The 16,359-nt window shown below is 55.5% G+C and overlaps 1 protein-coding gene across 2 annotated transcripts; it reads right to left on the reverse strand.

Moving 5' to 3' along the window:
• Window positions 1-1,706: 1,706 nt before the first annotated feature.
• Window positions 1,707-16,008, reverse strand: PLEKHD1 (pleckstrin homology domain containing, family D (with coiled-coil domains) member 1). 2 transcript variants are annotated; one of them, XM_004681746.2, is made up of 13 exons: window positions 15,800-16,008; window positions 15,523-15,616; window positions 15,090-15,179; window positions 14,806-14,882; window positions 13,953-14,044; window positions 13,034-13,086; window positions 9,654-9,748; window positions 7,691-7,784; window positions 6,156-6,334; window positions 5,517-5,649; window positions 4,998-5,142; window positions 4,512-4,661; window positions 1,707-3,916 (listed from the first exon to the last, which is right to left on the reverse strand). In XM_004681746.2, the coding sequence occupies exons 1-13, from the start codon at window positions 15,856-15,858 to the stop codon at window positions 3,747-3,749; spliced, it is 1,431 nt and encodes a 476-aa protein (XP_004681803.2). In that variant the 5' UTR covers window positions 15,859-16,008; the 3' UTR covers window positions 1,707-3,746. The 2 variants fall into 2 exon arrangements, with proteins under 2 accessions (XP_004681803.2, XP_012579993.1); XM_012724539.1 differs by having other exon boundaries at window positions 1,707-3,937.
• Between the last annotated feature and the right edge of the window lie 351 nt (window positions 16,009-16,359).

Below are 16,359 nucleotides of genomic sequence, written 5' to 3' on the forward strand. Positions count from 1 at the left end.
GGATCCTGCAGCTAAGGGCTATCATTCCAGACAGGCAAGGCCCTTCCGACTGGCCACCAACTTGTCAGAAAAATAAGATTTCGATTCATTTTTCTTTCTAAAAGTAAGTGATAGGTTCTTGGCCCGACAGCCCCCGCATTGCTGTTGTGGACCAGCCCTGAGGGCAGCAGGCAGAGTGCAGAGAACGTGGGCCCCAAATGCATTCTCACTGACTCTGCAATTGCCTGGCTATCTCCTTCCCCATCTGAGTCTGACTCATCCCAGCTTTCCTGCTTCATCACCAAGTATCACCCAGAGCAAAACCAAACAATGATATGTGTTGAAGTATTTGTTGAAGTTGCTGGTAGAATTCAATACAAGATGATTTCACTTATTAAGGCCCCCATCTCTCCAAATTCCTGGGTTTGGAGTGCTTCTTAAACTTCCCCAAGCACATCTTAAGCCCAGAAGATGGACAGAAAGCTCACTTCTGGGAAGTGTTGGTAGCGGGAGTGGAACCTCATCTAGGGAAGGGAAGGGAGGTGGGACACACAGTCAGAACCGAAGCTAAGATGTTGCAGAGTGCCCACGTACACACACTTAGAAGATGAATAACCAGTTGCTCCCAGATACTTTGGATGTCTGAGGACCCCTCTATCCAAGTGGTGAAAATAACCACTGTATCCTCTCCTAAAAACCTTTCAAAGAATATACCTTCACCCTAATCACCAGGGGTAAAATGAGATAGAAGAAATCAACCCAGGGCTTTGCTTTGGGGAGCACTGAGAGTGTGATATTGGGGTTCAGAAAGCATCAGCTTGGCTTATCCTAGAAACCCAAAGTTTCTGAAGGACATCTGGTCTTCATTTGATAGCTCCATGCAGCTCCTCCGGTAGGTCTAGTAACTTCCTTCCAGTCCAATCGGATATGTCCTGGGCTGGCTCCCTGGGACAGGAACTAGTTTCTGTCCCCTTCCATCATTCCTCGCAGGCTCCCAGTTTCCCTTGGATGGTCCCTGCGCACCGCCAAGCTGCAGGTCGTGCTGACTTTGGTGGCACACGATGGGTGGGGCCATCTCTCCAGTCCGCCTAAGCAGTCGATCCTTCCCCAGGGCTGGAAGCTTGGAAGCCATCAGAATCCTCATGCTTTTTACAGACTTCTTGCTCCAAACCTTAACATACCTTTGAGAGAAAGCATTACAGCCAGGTCAACCACAGAACTTTCACCCGACTGGCACATCTGTGACTGCAAAGAGGGCGTCATTAATAGCCATGCTGGGTGGCCGCACAAACGGGAGTCCCGGGCATGGTGATGGATCATCTCCAGCGAAGAAACAGGCCTAAGAGGAGCAGAACCCAGTCGTTACAACTTCTCCCTCTCCATGAATAAAAAATGAAAGTATAAACCTCTTCTCATCAGAGCAGCGGCAACTCAGTTTCAAACTGTGTAACTACCGTTAGTCTCCCCGAGGCTAGTCCCGCTGACAGGTACTCTCTTTGGTGCAAGCTGAGATCAGAAGAAAACCCAGCTGATATTTCTTGTTACATGGAGACAGCCAGTATGCCAGGGTGGGAACAAAGATTTTGCAGTTAATTATTAAGAAGCCAGTTCCAGGAGTGGCAGCCAAGGGTTATTCTTCCTCAGATGAACCTAGCGGGCAAATCCTGTAATTCCACATTCGGCCTCCAGAGGGCAACATCTCTCTAGCAATGACCACGCCACAAGCGGTGGTGCAGGAAATACATTTAATTGGCCAAGAAATGAGGTTTGATTTTGATTTTTTTTTTTTAAAGCAGATCGATATATTTCCAGTAAGTAATTTCCACCCCTAATAGTCTCACGTAGAGACATTGCTCTTTTCCTACTTACAGGGATAGGTACATTGTTGAGGTTTTAACAAATACTTATGAATTGATCAGTTGGCTGATGATAACCCAGGCTGACCTGAGGTAAGGAGAACACGGGATGAAATGGGAGGAAAGGAACCAGGAATTAATGTGCATGGAAAAGCACTCTTCTTTCCGGTTAACAGCTTGGGGAAGGCAGAAGGGGGAATTCATTTGAATATTTCCAAGGGCCTTTCTCCTAGATCAAACCACGATTAAGTCTTTAAACCAGTAACAACAACAGCAAAACACAGAAACCTATATTGGTTTTATAAATCTTCCTCCTCATGTCAAAGATCCGTCCTACTTACGCATTCGAGAATCGAGTCCCAGTTATGCAGGCTTCTACATGTTTAAAGTCTTTACACTTAGACTCAGTCCTTTTAGAGGCATTGACTGAAGCCTCTGTCCCTGTCCCCACCTAGACGATGCAGAGACTGACCCAAATCACCACAGCCCACCCACCGCTGGAAGGGACTGCTGAGACAGTCTCACAGGGCAGCCCTGACCTGGGCAAGGCAGCTGGCCGGCCTTGACGAACCTAGCAGTAGACACGCAAGCTTTTCTTGTTAGCGAAACTCCTCCCACAGAAGTGACTGCTGGTGCCTAGGGCCACATGCCCCTACTTGGACGCACCCTGAGCTAGCGTCCATGACTCTGATGGGCTCCCTATTCAGTTTTCCAGGCAGCAGAGAATCAGCACCTTTAAAACCACCAGTGTCCCCGAGCACCTTGATCCTTTTTCTGGAGAGGCCAACAGACCTAGGCAGCTTTGGAGGGTAGAGGGAGAAGAGCATCTGTCCAGGGGAGGGGACAGGTTGAGGGGAACACCCCACAACCCTCTGGAGGGTGGAAGAGTTCCACAAAAGTTGGGCAGAGGCCTTTCAACTTTACCCAGTGACAAGGGGGTAGCAAAGGCTAATGGCCTTATCACAGAAGGCTACTGGCCTGGGTCCCCCATCTCCCGGGGCTTGTGGTCACATTGCATCACTGGGTAAAGCCTCTTGCAGGAGAGGAGGCAGCAAGGCGACTGAAGTAGGAGCAGCTGGGCAGGAGACCTCTGGGATCCCATGCACCAGCGAGGCTGTTGGAGCCAGAGGCAGCTGCCTCCCTGTCCAAGCAGGAGCAGACAGGGCAGGAGCCAAGGCCGCCTTCTTCCACCCCTGCACTTGCTATGTGTAGAATTCTCACTGCTGGCCCTGAGCACGTGAAGAGGAGGGACAGGGTGGAAGTGAGACGGTCCCATAAGCCTGGGAGGATGCTGAGGCTCAGGTGTTGGGTCACCCGAGGAGGGGAGTGAGCAGTGGGCAGGCACTCCCACAGCCAGGAACCAGTCCCGCCCCAGGACAGGTGCTGGCACAGTGAGTGTGGAGTGTGGTGTGCCATGCAGACAGGGGTGTAGGCCAGGGTCTGCTCTTCCCTACCCAGCAGTGTGGCAGGAGCGACTTCGCTGAGGGGTGTCGATGACTCAGAAGCACTGAGAGGGTTCGTTCTGGGGAAGCAAGTGTGAAGATGGGGAGGCCTTTGTGCACAGGGGGCGTGTGGCAGTCACAGAGAGGTATCATGGGCATGAGAGAGGCTCAGGCCCTGCCCACCTAACTCCCCAGCCTAAATGTCTCCACATACAACCAGGCCCCTTCCCCACCTCACCCAGTGACGACCAGGCAGCACCCAGCTTCTATGGGCCTGGAGCAGACCCTAAGTAAGGGCCTGGGTGGGCGAGAGCAGTGGGGTCCCTGTCCTTGGAGGGTGAGGCTGGCCTCCAGGGGGAACTCTGATCCAGAGGAGAGCAGAGAAGAGCCAGGTACAGTCAGGTCCCCCCCTTCTGCCCCGTGGGGAGAGGGCTGCAGGAAAGACTGGGGGCGCAGGGGAGAGCACCCATCACTTTCCGCCCCGGGGAAGTGCGGAGGCAGCCCCGGGCTGCGTCGCCATGATGTGGTAGATGGATTCCCGGAAGCGCTGGTCTCGGCTGAGCCGCTTGGCCACTTCTTTCAGCTCCTCCATGTTGTTGGCTTCCAGCTGGGAGGACATGAAGGACTGGGACGGCTTCACTGGGGAGACAGTAGGCTTCACTGGGGAGACAGTAGCCCGGAGGAACTGTGAACAGCTCTCCTTCCACAAAGGCTTGGCCCTGCCCCAAGCCTAGCCAGCTTCCCGCACTCCTGATCCTACCCACTAACTTCCCCAGCTGCTCATCCAGGCTCCTCTAATCCTAGGAGAAGCCCAAGGCTCTCAGAAGTCACCTGTCTGGCCCTCCCTGGTGGTGCAATGGGTTATAGCACAGCACTATGATGCTATCAGCAGCCGCTTCAGCATGAGCTGATCCCCGGCCAGGGAGCTGACCCACATGGTGCAGCAGACCTCTCCTGACCTACCCGCTGCTCCCCTCAGCAGTGTACTTCATCAATCTGCCTGTTCTGCTCCCCACTCTGTCTCTGGTGAATCCTCTCACCCCCTGCCCCTCTGGCCTGTACCCCAGTTCTGTATGCATATATAAATAAATCTGCCCAAGGTCAGTGGAATCGGAGGCAAGGTCGCAACATCCAGTCTCAGAGCTGGGCCAGCTCTTCCCACTCCCCAGGCCACCTCCTCCCTGTCCCCCACAGCGGGGGGCCAGGCCCAGGCCAAGCAGGTGGCCACACTCACTGTCATTCCAGGACGTGCTGGAGCGGCGCCGGTGGAAGCGGCAGCTCTTGATGCGGCGAGTGGCCGCCTTGTGGATGTACACGGAGTTCTTCATGATGACCGGCATCTTGGCCTCCAGCTCCGCGTTCCGGATGCACTCCTCAAAGAACCCTGCAGCCACAGCTCAGCTGCATCCTTCCCTCCTGCCCCAGCCCACGCCTCCAAGGTGCTGAGGCTGAGCGGGAAATGGGTTGACCCCACACCTTGGTCGTTGGGGGCTGGATCTGTGCCCCCCCACTCCCACCCCCACTGATGAAGGGGCTGGAACTGTGCTCCCCACTTCCACCCCAGATCCAACAGCCAAAAGGAAGCCAAGCCAAGGAGATGCCTGCAGGCGGGAGTCTGAAGGAGAAACTCCGGCAACCTCTGCAAGTCACCTAAGCACATCGGGCCCTGCTCCCAGCTGGGCAGAGCTCTGGGGCCCAGGCACGGGCGGGCAGGGCTTACTTTTCAGGTGGCTCACGTCAGCACGCATCCTGTCCTCCTTCTCCTTGTTCCGCACCTTGGAGTTGAGCCCTTGCTCCAGGCTCCGCAAGGCCCCCTCCGCCTCCCGGAGGCGCTTCTCCAAATCCATGCGGACCTTCACCTCAGCCTGAGGGGACAGCGGAGAGGGAGGTCCCGGGCGCACATTGCTGCCCTCCCTAGAGGCCCACGTGAGCGGCTCTGGCTCGGGGAGGGCTTTCTTCCCTCTGGACTTGGATGCAAGTTACCCTACCCTGCCTCACACCTCACGCCCGACCAGACGGCCTGCACTCGGCCCCTGCACCCAGTGGGTGTCCCCTAGGGTGCTCAACCAACAGCAGGCTCACTGCTCTGTCCCCCATGGCGGCTCCCACACCTGCACCTGGCTGGTCAGGTGGGCAGAATACATCAGGTAGCTGCCTGGGGAAGGACAGGGATGTGGGATGGTCTCCTGTGACCGCAGGCCCCTGAGAACCAGCTGTCCCTAGCAGGCCAGGCCAGCACCTTGAGCTCCTGCTCCGCCTGCTGCTTCTCTGCTGTCAGTTCCTGCAGCGAGTTCTGCAGCGCCTGGGACTGCGTTGAGTAGAACTCCCGCTCCTCCTCCAGAGCCCGAGAGCGCTCCTCATTCTCCTTCATCCTGCGAGGGCAGAGGAGACAGCTGCTCAGTGTCCGCTGCCCAAGCGGCCTGCGACGGGGGCAGGCGGTCATAGAGACCTGGGTGGAGGAAGCCCGAGCCCCGGGCTGCCCGAGCCCCAGAATACTCTATGTCCTGTGTCCCAGGTGGTGTGAGAGGGCTGTGGTGGGTGAGGGGCATGGAGGCAGGAGACTGGCATCAGGTCTGGCCTGCTCTGTCAGCCTCTCCCAGGCCAACATCTGTTACAAAAGGGCTCTGAGGACCGGCCAGGCTGCCACCTGCATCTCTCTATGGAGCCAGTGGCCAGCAGTGTGTTCACAAAGCCTCACACCAGCTGAGGGCATTGAACGTCTCTTCCCATTTGCCTGGCAGGGACATTGAGTCCTGGGCAAAAGGAAGGGAGTGGCCTACCTGGTCATCGTCAAGTAGAGCCCAGAGTCCACCTGTCCTGCTCTAGGGAAGCTACCGACCCCCACACCTCTCATGGCCATCGGGGTCCTGGCCCCTACCGCTTCTCTGCCACCAGCTTCTCCTCCAAGAGTTGTTGCATCTTCTCTTCAATTTGCCTGAGGTTGCTATGGAGACCTCCGCTGGGAGGGGGCTGCTCACTCTGATTGGCCAGTGTCTGCAGCTGGTTCTCATTCTCCTCCAGCATTTCCAGGGTTTTCTTCTTCTCTATGGAGAGTTCCTAGCATGGAGGGAGGGAAGGGAAGTAAAGAAAGAGCCTAATTTAGGTTCTGTAGCCTGGATGCCCTCCCTTGTCTTTAAACTTGAGGAAGTGATGCTCCCTTGTCTCAGTCCTTGAGTAAGGACCCCCAAAAAAGTCTCCATTTATCCCTTGAGGAAAAAGGCCAACCAAGATCTCACAGTGAGGCAAGCTTACTTTTCACGGGGGGAGTCAGGGAGGAGCCAATGCGGCTTCAACAGGGCTACAACAGGGCTCGGGCCCACCAGCACCAGAGTCTTCTGCAGCCCTAGTTCCCCCAGGGGTGAGGCAGGAAGTGGGTGGGGCTTGTGTGTGAAAAACCCTTCAGGAACCAGCCCAAGATTTCGATGTTCTCCCCACTTAGCAGAGTAGAATCTGGCACTGCACAGTAATTTCAGAATTGAAGCTGCCCACGAGAACCACCTCCCATGATGTGAAGTAGGGAAACATTATAAAAGGACCCCAAGCCCAGCCCCAGTCAGGGGAGGGAGACTGGAAACCCTCACAGTCTCCAGGGAAGTTCGTGGACAGTTCAGATCCTCCACCAGGTGCCAGGCTTGCCCTTGGTGCTGGGCTTGCAGAGATCTTGACAAGGTCTAGTGAAGTTCACAGTTTGGAAAACACAACCTCGTGTGACCTGACAGGTGCCAGGAGAGCCCAGAGCTCAGAGCAAATACCTGCTGAGAACAGCCAGGAGGTCTGGCTGAGCGAAGTGTGAGCTGAGTCTCAGAAGGCTGAATGAGCTCGCGTGGCAGGACAGGCTCTGCAGAAGGCTCTGCCTGGCCCGGGTATGGAGCGCGGAAGCATTTGGCTTCCCCAGAGCACACCAGCTCAGTGGCTTGGAGTAGGGGGGCATGTTTATGTGGGGTGCAGAGGGGCAACTGAGATTGGACAGAGGGTCGGAGAGACCAGGCCCATGTCCTTGACACAAGCCACCTCCTCCTCCTCCTCACAAGTTCTGTGCTATCAAGTGGAGGTGACCTGGCAGCTGATTTCCCTTCATGTTCAGAAGAGCCACAGAAGGAAGTGGTGGGGGCCCCACCGCCCACCTTCATCCATTCTCCATCTGGTATAAAAACAGAAGCACTGGAAAGAGTGGGTCTCCTGAGGCCCCAGTCACTGCAGGACAAACATGAATTCGCCCTGGGTCTAGCTTTGGGCCTCACAGGCTGGCTGGAGTTCCCAACAGTCCACAGGCAGGAGACCCTATAGGTCAGCATCCCTTCATGCCCCGTCCCACTTACTGATAACCCTCTGGGGAAACACTGTTGGCAAAACTACCACATGGCCCGACCCCGAGTCCCCATCCCAGCCACCCGCTCTCCAGAGGCCCCTCACCTCCAGCGTCTGCTGCAAGGACTGGGTGAGGTGCCTTAGCTCCTTTTTCTCCTGCTCCACACCCTTGAGGCATCTTGCGGTGAGTTCTAGCTCCCTGCACGGACAGAAGGCTGGTATGGCACTGCCCACCCCTCCTGGTGCCCTCCGGACACAGAACCCTTCTGCTTCACCTCCAGGCTCAGAGTCATTGGAAGACCAGGCCCTTTGCCTGGTCCTGACAGCAGCTGGGGTCAGGTGGTCCTGACCACACAGGCTACAGCACCTTGTCCCAGGTACCCACGCCCTGTCAGCTGGGATGAAAAAGGGCCATCCCACAGGTGAGAAGAACACTGGAGTCACAAAGGGGTCCAGCCTCACCCCAACACCCCTGGACAGTCCCTGCTAAAACTCACATGCATTCATTCTTGGGCTATGGCCGAGGCCCTTTTTTAGGGTTATAGATTCCTTGCTGCCTCCTTTATAAGCCTTAACCACCTCAGGCCTTTAAACCTGATTTCCCCTCTTCTGGCTCAGACTGCCCTTTCGTCTGCAATTTTTCAAATCCTACCCATCCTTCAAGGCCTGGCTCAGCCTAACCAGGGAAGCCAAATCACACAGATGTCTTAATTCCTGAAACACAAGAGACTGTGTCTCCTTGCACCTGGTTATATATGATTTTGTTGACGTTTCCTGGCTGTGAGTCTGGTTTTCCCAACCAGATTATAAAATCCTCAAAGGAAAGGACTTTTATTCACTGCCTGGCAGTGTCTGGTTCTGGCTAGTTACTTGGTAAGATCCTCTGCGCTCCTTCCTCCACACAATATAAGTATTTCTACGTATGAGGTTGTTGCAAGAAAAATCTGGGTTAGCACGGATGAGCAGCTGTGATGGTGACAATGGCGATGATGAAGATCACCATCCAGAGCATGGTCCTAGCTCCAGGGTGGGCTGCACACATGCAGATTGACGGCCCCAGCCTGCTGGAGATTCCAATTCTGTTAGATAATTGCAACGTGCGACTGGGTTTGCAAACTGTACATGGGACCAAAGACCCTAAGGGACGCCATTAGCTACAATGGGAAAGACCTAGGTGGTAAAGCCTGAGGATGTTGGGAGTCTTGACCAAAGGCACCTCCAGGCAGGCTTGGTCCTGTCTGCCCTGGCTAAGGAAGGTTTGGAGGAGGCAGGAGGGACTGGCAACCAGTGAGGGGAGATGGCTGTGCTGCCCACAGCTCACGCTGCAGTGAGCAGAAGTGGCCTGACTGTGCTTCTATAGTTCTGTCATAACAGTGTCATGGCCACGGAAAGCGGCGTCCCCGGTGCCCCAGCTCACTCCAGGAAGGGTGGAGCTGAGCAGTGAGAAGCTAGAACACACGGGCAGGCTTGGGAGAGAAGGGAGAAGACCCAGAAGAGAGAGGTGCAACACAGGCACGTGAGGTTGGCACGCTTGCTCCTCTGCCCTGCACTTGGGGGGCCTGGGAGGAGACACCTCAGAGAGCTGCAAGTGAGAGGCCTCTAGGGACGCTGACAGGGCGGCCTCTGTGTGCTTTGACTGCGCTCCCTTCCTCCCAGGCGGGCTGGGCTCTTCTGCCCCTTTCCTGAGGGTCCCCACCAGAAGGGCCTTAGACTTGTAACACGCTTTCAGGCCTCCGTGGCCCTGCTCTGGGCCAAAGCTGGGCATTTACCCACAAGAAGATGGGTGGCTTTGGGTGCTTCATCGTGAACCACGTGCCGTCCCACCTTCTCTCCAAGGCACTCTAATTCTATTAAAGTTCTTTTCTACTGACAGTCTTCCACACCAAGATTATGTTTTGTTTTCATGCAGCAGATGGCAGAAATTATGTAGAGTGTGCCTGTTGGGAGTCAGGGTGCCCCTCATTCTGCTCGCTAACACTTCTGGGCAGAGGGTCCCCAGACCTGAGAACCCACACGGACGTTCTAACCTAACTTTCTTCCCGCTCCCCTCCCAAGACGCCATTGCCACCTCTTGATCTGCTCCTGTTCCGTCCTCAGCTCCTGCACCACCTCCTCAAACTGCTGCTTCTCGGCCTCCAGCACCTGGTTAAGGCGCTCAAGCTCCTGGAGAGAATCAGAGAGGAAAAGTCAAGGGCAACCAAGGGCCCAGAGGTCAGGAACCCCAACCTTAACCTGGGGACTTCTCCAGATTCAGCACAGTCTGGAGCACACACTAGACCCAACTTGAATTAAGTCTTGAGGCACCTTGGCCTACTCATTGACAGACTCTATAAACCAAAATTGTGGTGAGCTCAGCCCACGTGAGCCACATTTAGCAGGCAAAAGGTGGGTCTTCTCCACTGCGCGAGTCCTGTCACTCACACCCTAAGGCATGTTGGCCGGCCCTTAAGCACTGGAGGCAAATGTGAATGTGTATTTCCACTGAAGATCCCTGGAACCACACCGGTTAGAAGTGGCAGTCTCAGCCCAAAAGCTAGAAGCCAGGCCTTTCTCCCCTGGCATCAGGAAGCAAGTGCAGTCGGCTGCTTCCTGACAAGGCCTCCAGGGAACAGGAGGGCCGGGAGCCCAGGACAGGCCACGCCAGCCCATCCCTCAGGAATGGCAGTGAGTGCAAGCGTTTCCCAGCAAGTATGCACCTGCCGGGGTTCCTGTTTTCCTGGGGTTCAATGGTAGGTGGTGCTGGGGGGCAGGTGGCTGGAAGCCAAAGTGATACCACTTTGTTTCTCCACTTTTTACACTCTGGGGGGATATTATATCTAATTCACCTTCTTTCTCATTTTCTACCCACAAAGTGTGCTCTTTCCACCCAGGAGTTTGTTCTCAAAAACAACGGGAACCCCCGCCTTGAGTGGGGCTGCTGATGGGGAGAAGTTGCCATTGACCTTGAGGAAGTCCAGAGAAGCTGTTTTAGCTGAAGGAAAGGGGAGCGTCTGTTTTAGCTGAAGGAAAGGGGAGCGTCTAATCCCAAAGCCCACGACCACCATGTCTAAACTTTATTTATTTATTTTTGTATAGAAGATCTGGGGTGTGTCCCAGAGGTGCGGGGGTGAGAGGATTCACCAGACACAGAGTGGGGAGCAGAACAGGCAGATCCACTGAAACACACCGCTGAGGGGAGCAGCGGGTGAGACAGGAGAGGTCTGCTGCACCATGTAGGTCAGCTCCCTGGCTGGGGATCAAACTCAGGTCCGAGTGATAGGGCTGAGACTTATCCCCTAGGCCACCAGGGAGGCCCCGTGCCCAAACTTCTTACCCAGAGAGCTGTTCTTTTCCGCCCCCTTACCGGGCGCAGTTGGGATCATTAAGTGATGGCCCTAGGGGTGCTCCCTGGTGTCCTCAGACTCCTCCTGGCCTCCTGCACGGCCACAGTGACCCTCCTGCCCACCCAGAGCCCTCACCAAGGGCACCAGCTTGAGCAAAGTAAACCTCATTCACTTTTGGTACCAAGAAGCCAAGGAGTCCTCAGCTGGCTGGCCTCCCTCCTCCGGTGTGCTATGGCTTTAAGAAAGGCCGGTGAGTTTCGGGCCTCCGCTGGCCTCATTTCCCACCTAAAGACCTAGATAGAGTGTCTAAATTTTCCTCAGACTCAACGCTGCCCCAGATTTAGCCTCTCTGATGGGTAAGTCCATCTCTCCCTGCCGGTAGCTGTGCCTGTCACTCCATGTCCTCCCCTGGCTTCATGAATTACTGTTTTTAAGTTGCTGACAACCTACCCCAAATCTCCCTTCTGAAAGTGTATAGAACTGTAGAAGAAAATGCCAAAACTCACAAGAGGGACCTGGACCACAGCCGGGGCCTGTGGCAGCCCAAACACTGCTGGGCAGTGAAGGCCCAGGGCTGCCCCCAGCCTCACAGCCTTCAACCAAACCCTCAACAGGTCTTGGGTTTGTTTCTAGCACCACAATTCCCTGCCATGTTCTGGGGGCCGCGTGCTGCCTAGTTGTTGACTCAGGGCTTTCCAGGGTGATATACAGATCCCAGTTCCCCCTTGTGGCACCACAGGTTATAAGTGACAATGTAAAGAATTCACCGTTTTGGGTCTACTTGTTTGTTTTGTCTTGTTTATGGTAATTGACAAAATGAGTCTGAAGTTCAGCTGGAAGAATCATGGGCAAGGCTAGCTGACAAAATTTTGGAAGAGGGAAAATGTGGCTGGATTGTGCGGCTGGATTATAATCAGATGGGATATAAAATGACAGAGTCAAAAATGTCCTTTGATTGAGTCTTTCCATGAGCATTTATCAAGCACTCACCCTGGGGAAGTTTGGGGTGAAAAGGGGTCACTATCTATGCTTTCTGGCTGCCTGTTGCAGAGCCCAGGTTGGGGTGGCTGGGAGGAGTCAAGGTTAGCAAGAGGTAAGTCAGCAAGGCAGGCGCTGAGCAAGGCTGCTCCCATGGGCCCTGTGACTTGCCTGGGAGGGGCAAGATAAAGGAGCCAGGAAGGGGACAAAATCGGGCTCTCCCTCGGCAGGCTCCTTGAGGCAACGGTCTAGAACACCAGCCGCAGGCAGTCCGTGCACAGCATGGGTGGAGTATTAGCAATATGAGCGTGATACTAACAACGCAGACACTCCTGAGACGCGTGCTCTGGGCCACGCTTTCTGCGTAACCCCTCAGGTGGCACAGCAGCCTTCTAAGGTGGGCTCTACCATTATCTCCATTCGCCCTAGGAGAGGGTGGATGTTCAGAGAGTTAAGTAACCTGCCCAAGGTTACACAGCTAGAGGTGGGCAAGGTCACACACACACACACACACACACACACACACAGGGCCTGGCTCCAGAGGCCGCATCTGAGCCACCACCCTGCCCTGACCCTCAGTACGATGCTGACACCTCAGAAAGTCCAAGGCCCAATGCTGCATGGAGATCCCAAATGAAGGGAATTTAGGGGCTCCCCACCTGAAACGAGGGTCTCCTTTGCTCCACCAGCTGCCTGTGTTAGCATGGTCAGAACTTGCATTGCTGACATTTAGAGGATGTCGGGGCCACAGAGATCATCCTGCCCTATTGTTCTCCCGGGAGCAGCAGCACCCCAACAGCAGAGGCATCACAGCCTCCCAGGAGGGTCACCAGTGCTTTACCTAGTGGCGCTGATCAAATTTGTCAATGGCTCTTTTCTAGAAGTGGATTACCTACCCTTTGTACTTTTTTCGCCTGGGCACTGGCAAGGAGAAGTCCATTTCTTGCCAAGAAGCTACAGCAAGTCTGCCCCCAAGCACTACCAGCTCCTGGCTCTGCCCATCTGATTTCCCAGCAAGTTCTCTGGGAGCCCAGCACACCTCCATCATTCCCTAGTGTCAGAAACATAAGCCAGCACTTCTTGGCTATTTAGGGGCCCTCAGAATGGAGGGGGGCAGCAATCCTGAGCAGTCTCCACAGGTACCCACCTCTCTCTGCTCCCTCTGCAGGCAGAGTTCTTCGGTCTCTTCCATCAGTTTGTCTGCCAAAGCGAGCACACACACACAGTCACCGAAAGCTCACCCCAGATCGGGTGCAGGGGCTTTGGTGTCTACAGTTCCCCAAGGAAGAAGGTGGCACTGACGAGCCAGGCCAGCTGGGGGGTGGGGCCAGCTCCGGGGGTCAGCAGCTGGGTGCTGGCAGAGCTGCCACCGGCTGTCTGTCGCTGTTCCTGTTCTGTGCTTTTGCCAGGCAACAGAAGCCTCATCCTTGGAAGCTCAGCAGGTCTCTGCACCCCCGGGGTCACTGTTAACCTCTGCACTAGCGTTTGACTGTTGGGGGAGGGCAGGGTCTGGGGAGCAGACAGAGGGAAACTGGGCCCCAAGTACTTGAGGAAATGGCAGAGGAGAGGGTCCCAGGCAAAGGACTAAACCCAGACTCACCTTGTCCCCCAACTGAGCATGCTTAAAAGCCAGCCAGGGGTGCAAGGGTCAGGACACCTGCAGTCAAGTTTACAGTGGGCTGGGGGTGGCGGTGGGGCAAGTCCATGAACTCCATGTAGGGGCCGTTCCTGGGAGCCTGCCTCAAAGCTTACAGGCCTCGCCCCTTTTCACCGGATCCCCATGCCCCCTTAAAAAGCCTTTGTTTCCATTGCAAGGATGAGCTTGGAAGAGGCTACTGTGCCTATGACCACACACAGCTGACAGATAAATGGCAGAGCTGGGTCTGGAGTCAAGACTCCTACCACCAGGCTCTCTGGCCTCCTGTCATGTGGGCCAAGAGGACATTTATTCTGCCCCAAAGCTCTCCAAGCTCTGAGCTCGTCTCTGGTTTGCCCCTGGCTGTGGCCCCTGGTCCTGAGTGCTGCCACCAGGGAGCCTTGGCCTCCAGTCCTTCCCTCCGGCCAACCTAAATACTCCTGCTTCTCCTTGGCTAACTGCAGCCCCTGAGCCTCCAGGCTTTTGATCATGGCTTCTCCCAGCTGGGCGTTCTTCCAAGTCCTGGGGAGGGAGGGCAGATGGATCAGAGGAGAGAAGAGGAAGAAACACAAAATCATTCCAACAGAAGCCCAGAGGAGAAAGCGCGTGTATTTTGTACTCGTCCATCCTTTCTCTAGAATCGGAGCTCGGATCCCCTCAGTCCCAGGCTCTGAGCTTGCCACCAGCATCCAGCAGTTACAGTAGCTGGAGGTGGGCCCAGGCTGCAAAGTGGGCCACTGTGCCTGGGCCAACAGCACTTTGGGAGCAGGGAAGATTGCTTCCTGGCTCCTGTCTACACCACCTGGTGCCAGCCTGGCACGGGGCACACACTGTTGTCTTTGTCACACTAAGTAAGCAGGTGCTGAGACAGGGGTTTATGTGCAAACAGCCTGTGGTGGGCTGCGGGTTTCTGGAATCTGGACCCTGTCTTACAAAGCGCTAGCTCTAGATGGTAGTAGGCTTAACTAGGGGTCCAGGGAGGTGAGAAGGGTGTTAGGAGGCAGCCACTGCTGGATTTGCTCCCAAGAATTTGAGACAAGTTGTATACACCTGAGACTGCCAAAGCTCATTTTGCTCAAAGCTCATCGAGGAGACCCTTCACAGATGCTCTGAAACCTTGCTCACCCTAGCCCACTCCCACAGCCCTGTCCTCATGCAGGCCCAGAAATTTTCCCCCCTTGACCTCCCAGGGTGCCTCAGGGCCCACAGGGATCCCAGCAGAGGCAGGTGGTCAGGTAGGCCCAGGGTCATGCCTCCCCCATTGTGGACCTGCGAGCACTTACACCTTTCCCGACTCCTGCAGCATCTCCAGCCACTGGGTCTGCTCAAACTCAGACTCGGCTGCCAGCAGGATGTTCCCCTGCCAGGAAGAGGGGCCATAGGTGCACCTGAGAGAAAGCCACTCTGGGGGTGGAGGTGCTCCGAGGCCTCTGAGGCCCTCTTCTGCTCTCCCACCCAGCGTCCTTACGACACTGACATCCCGCCCTGGCCAGGCTGCTGGGAACCTGGCAGGGCCTGAGATGCTGGCCTGGCCTGCTGAGTCCAGCTAAGCGGCAACTTTACTCACGTGGAAGTCCTGATGGGAGATTTTCATGGCGTAGGGCATGCTGGGCTCTTCCCGGGCCTCTACCAGGCAGCCTCCCAGAGGGATGACGCCCTGAGAAAGAATTGGAACAGGCAACCCCCAACCCGCCCAGCCCAGGTCACTCAAGGCCTCTGGGAGGACTCAGCTAAAGTTGGGTCCTGCTGAGGGCCCCAGGCTGCAGGGCAGGCCAGAACTGACACCTCAGGGGAAAGGCTGGGCAGGCTCTGGGGCGCAGGAGGGTGGGGACCCAGACTGGGAGGGGGGCAGGGCATCTGTAGCCCCAAAGGGTCCAAACTGCTGGATCAGAGCAAGACAATAGATGACCCCTTACCCTCCAGGGATACACTCCCCCATTTCCGCCCCCCACCCCCCCAATCCAGGCTCTCGCCCTGGGCCCTGGGAAGAGGTGCCTCACCTTAGGATGTATATTGAAGTATTTATTGCTTTCAAAGCTCTTTTTTTCACTCTCAGAGTAGTAAAGAAGAAAGCTCTCTTTGATGATGAAAAATCTATAGTGGGGGTGGGAGGGGGAGTGGAGGGGTGACCAAAAGGAAGGAGTGAGCTTTCTTGGGACAGCAAGTGTGTCCTTGCCCATGGGGCCGTGGGACACCAGCCCAGACTCATCCTCATCAACTCCCAGTCCAGATCTGGGCAAAGGCAGCCGACCCCTGGCAAAGTGGGAAGCAGAAGACCTACAAATGGCTCCCAGGCCTGGCTCCTTCCCTGTCCACCACCCTGGGCAAGGAGGCATCCAAGGTCCTCAGTGTCTCCAACCCCTTGTGCTATTATCTCCAGTCCTTTGGGGCCTGCGTGATAAGATGGTGGGGGGGAGAAGACACAAGATCTGAGATGGGGCCTCTCTGGTGGTGCAGGGGTTAAGGCTCAGCACTATCAAGCTATCATCAGCCACTTTGGCACTAGTTTGATCCCCAGACAGGGAGCTGACCCACATGGCTCAGCAGACCTCTCCTGTCTCGCCCACTGCTCCCCTCAGCGGTGTATTTCAGGAGATCTGCCTGTTCTGCTCCCGGCTCTGTCCCTGGGCAATCTTCTCACCCTGCCCCCTATACCTCTAGCCTATACCCCAGTTCTTGAATGCATAAATAAAATAAACATTTTAAAAAATATTCTGGGGCCCTCCCTGGTGGCGCAGCGGGCTAAAGCACAGCACTGAGAATCTAAAGCCGCTTCCACATGAGTTCGATTCCCGCCTGCCCCGGAGGTGACCACATGGCGTGGCAGACCTCTCCTG

The sequence above is a fragment of the Condylura cristata genome, unplaced genomic scaffold (assembly GCF_000260355.1).
Source record: "Condylura cristata isolate star-nosed mole 26May11 unplaced genomic scaffold, ConCri1.0 scaffold00013, whole genome shotgun sequence".
Lineage (NCBI taxonomy): Eukaryota > Metazoa > Chordata > Mammalia > Eulipotyphla > Talpidae > Condylura > Condylura cristata.

Excerpts from the sequence above, each read along its gene's own strand:
- PLEKHD1 (XM_012724539.1), bottom strand. The coding sequence starts at position 15,858 with ATGCCTCCTTGCCCAGGGTGGTGGACAGGGAAGGAGCCAGGCCTGGGA. Across the intron at positions 9,749-13,033 it reads TGCAGAGGGAGCAGAGAGAG|GAGCTTGAGCGCCTTAACCA; the intron begins GTGGGTACCTGT and ends GATTCTCTCCAG. Across the intron at positions 5,650-6,155 it reads AAGCTGGTGGCAGAGAAGCG|GATGAAGGAGAATGAGGAGC; the intron begins GTAGGGGCCAGG and ends CTGCCCTCGCAG.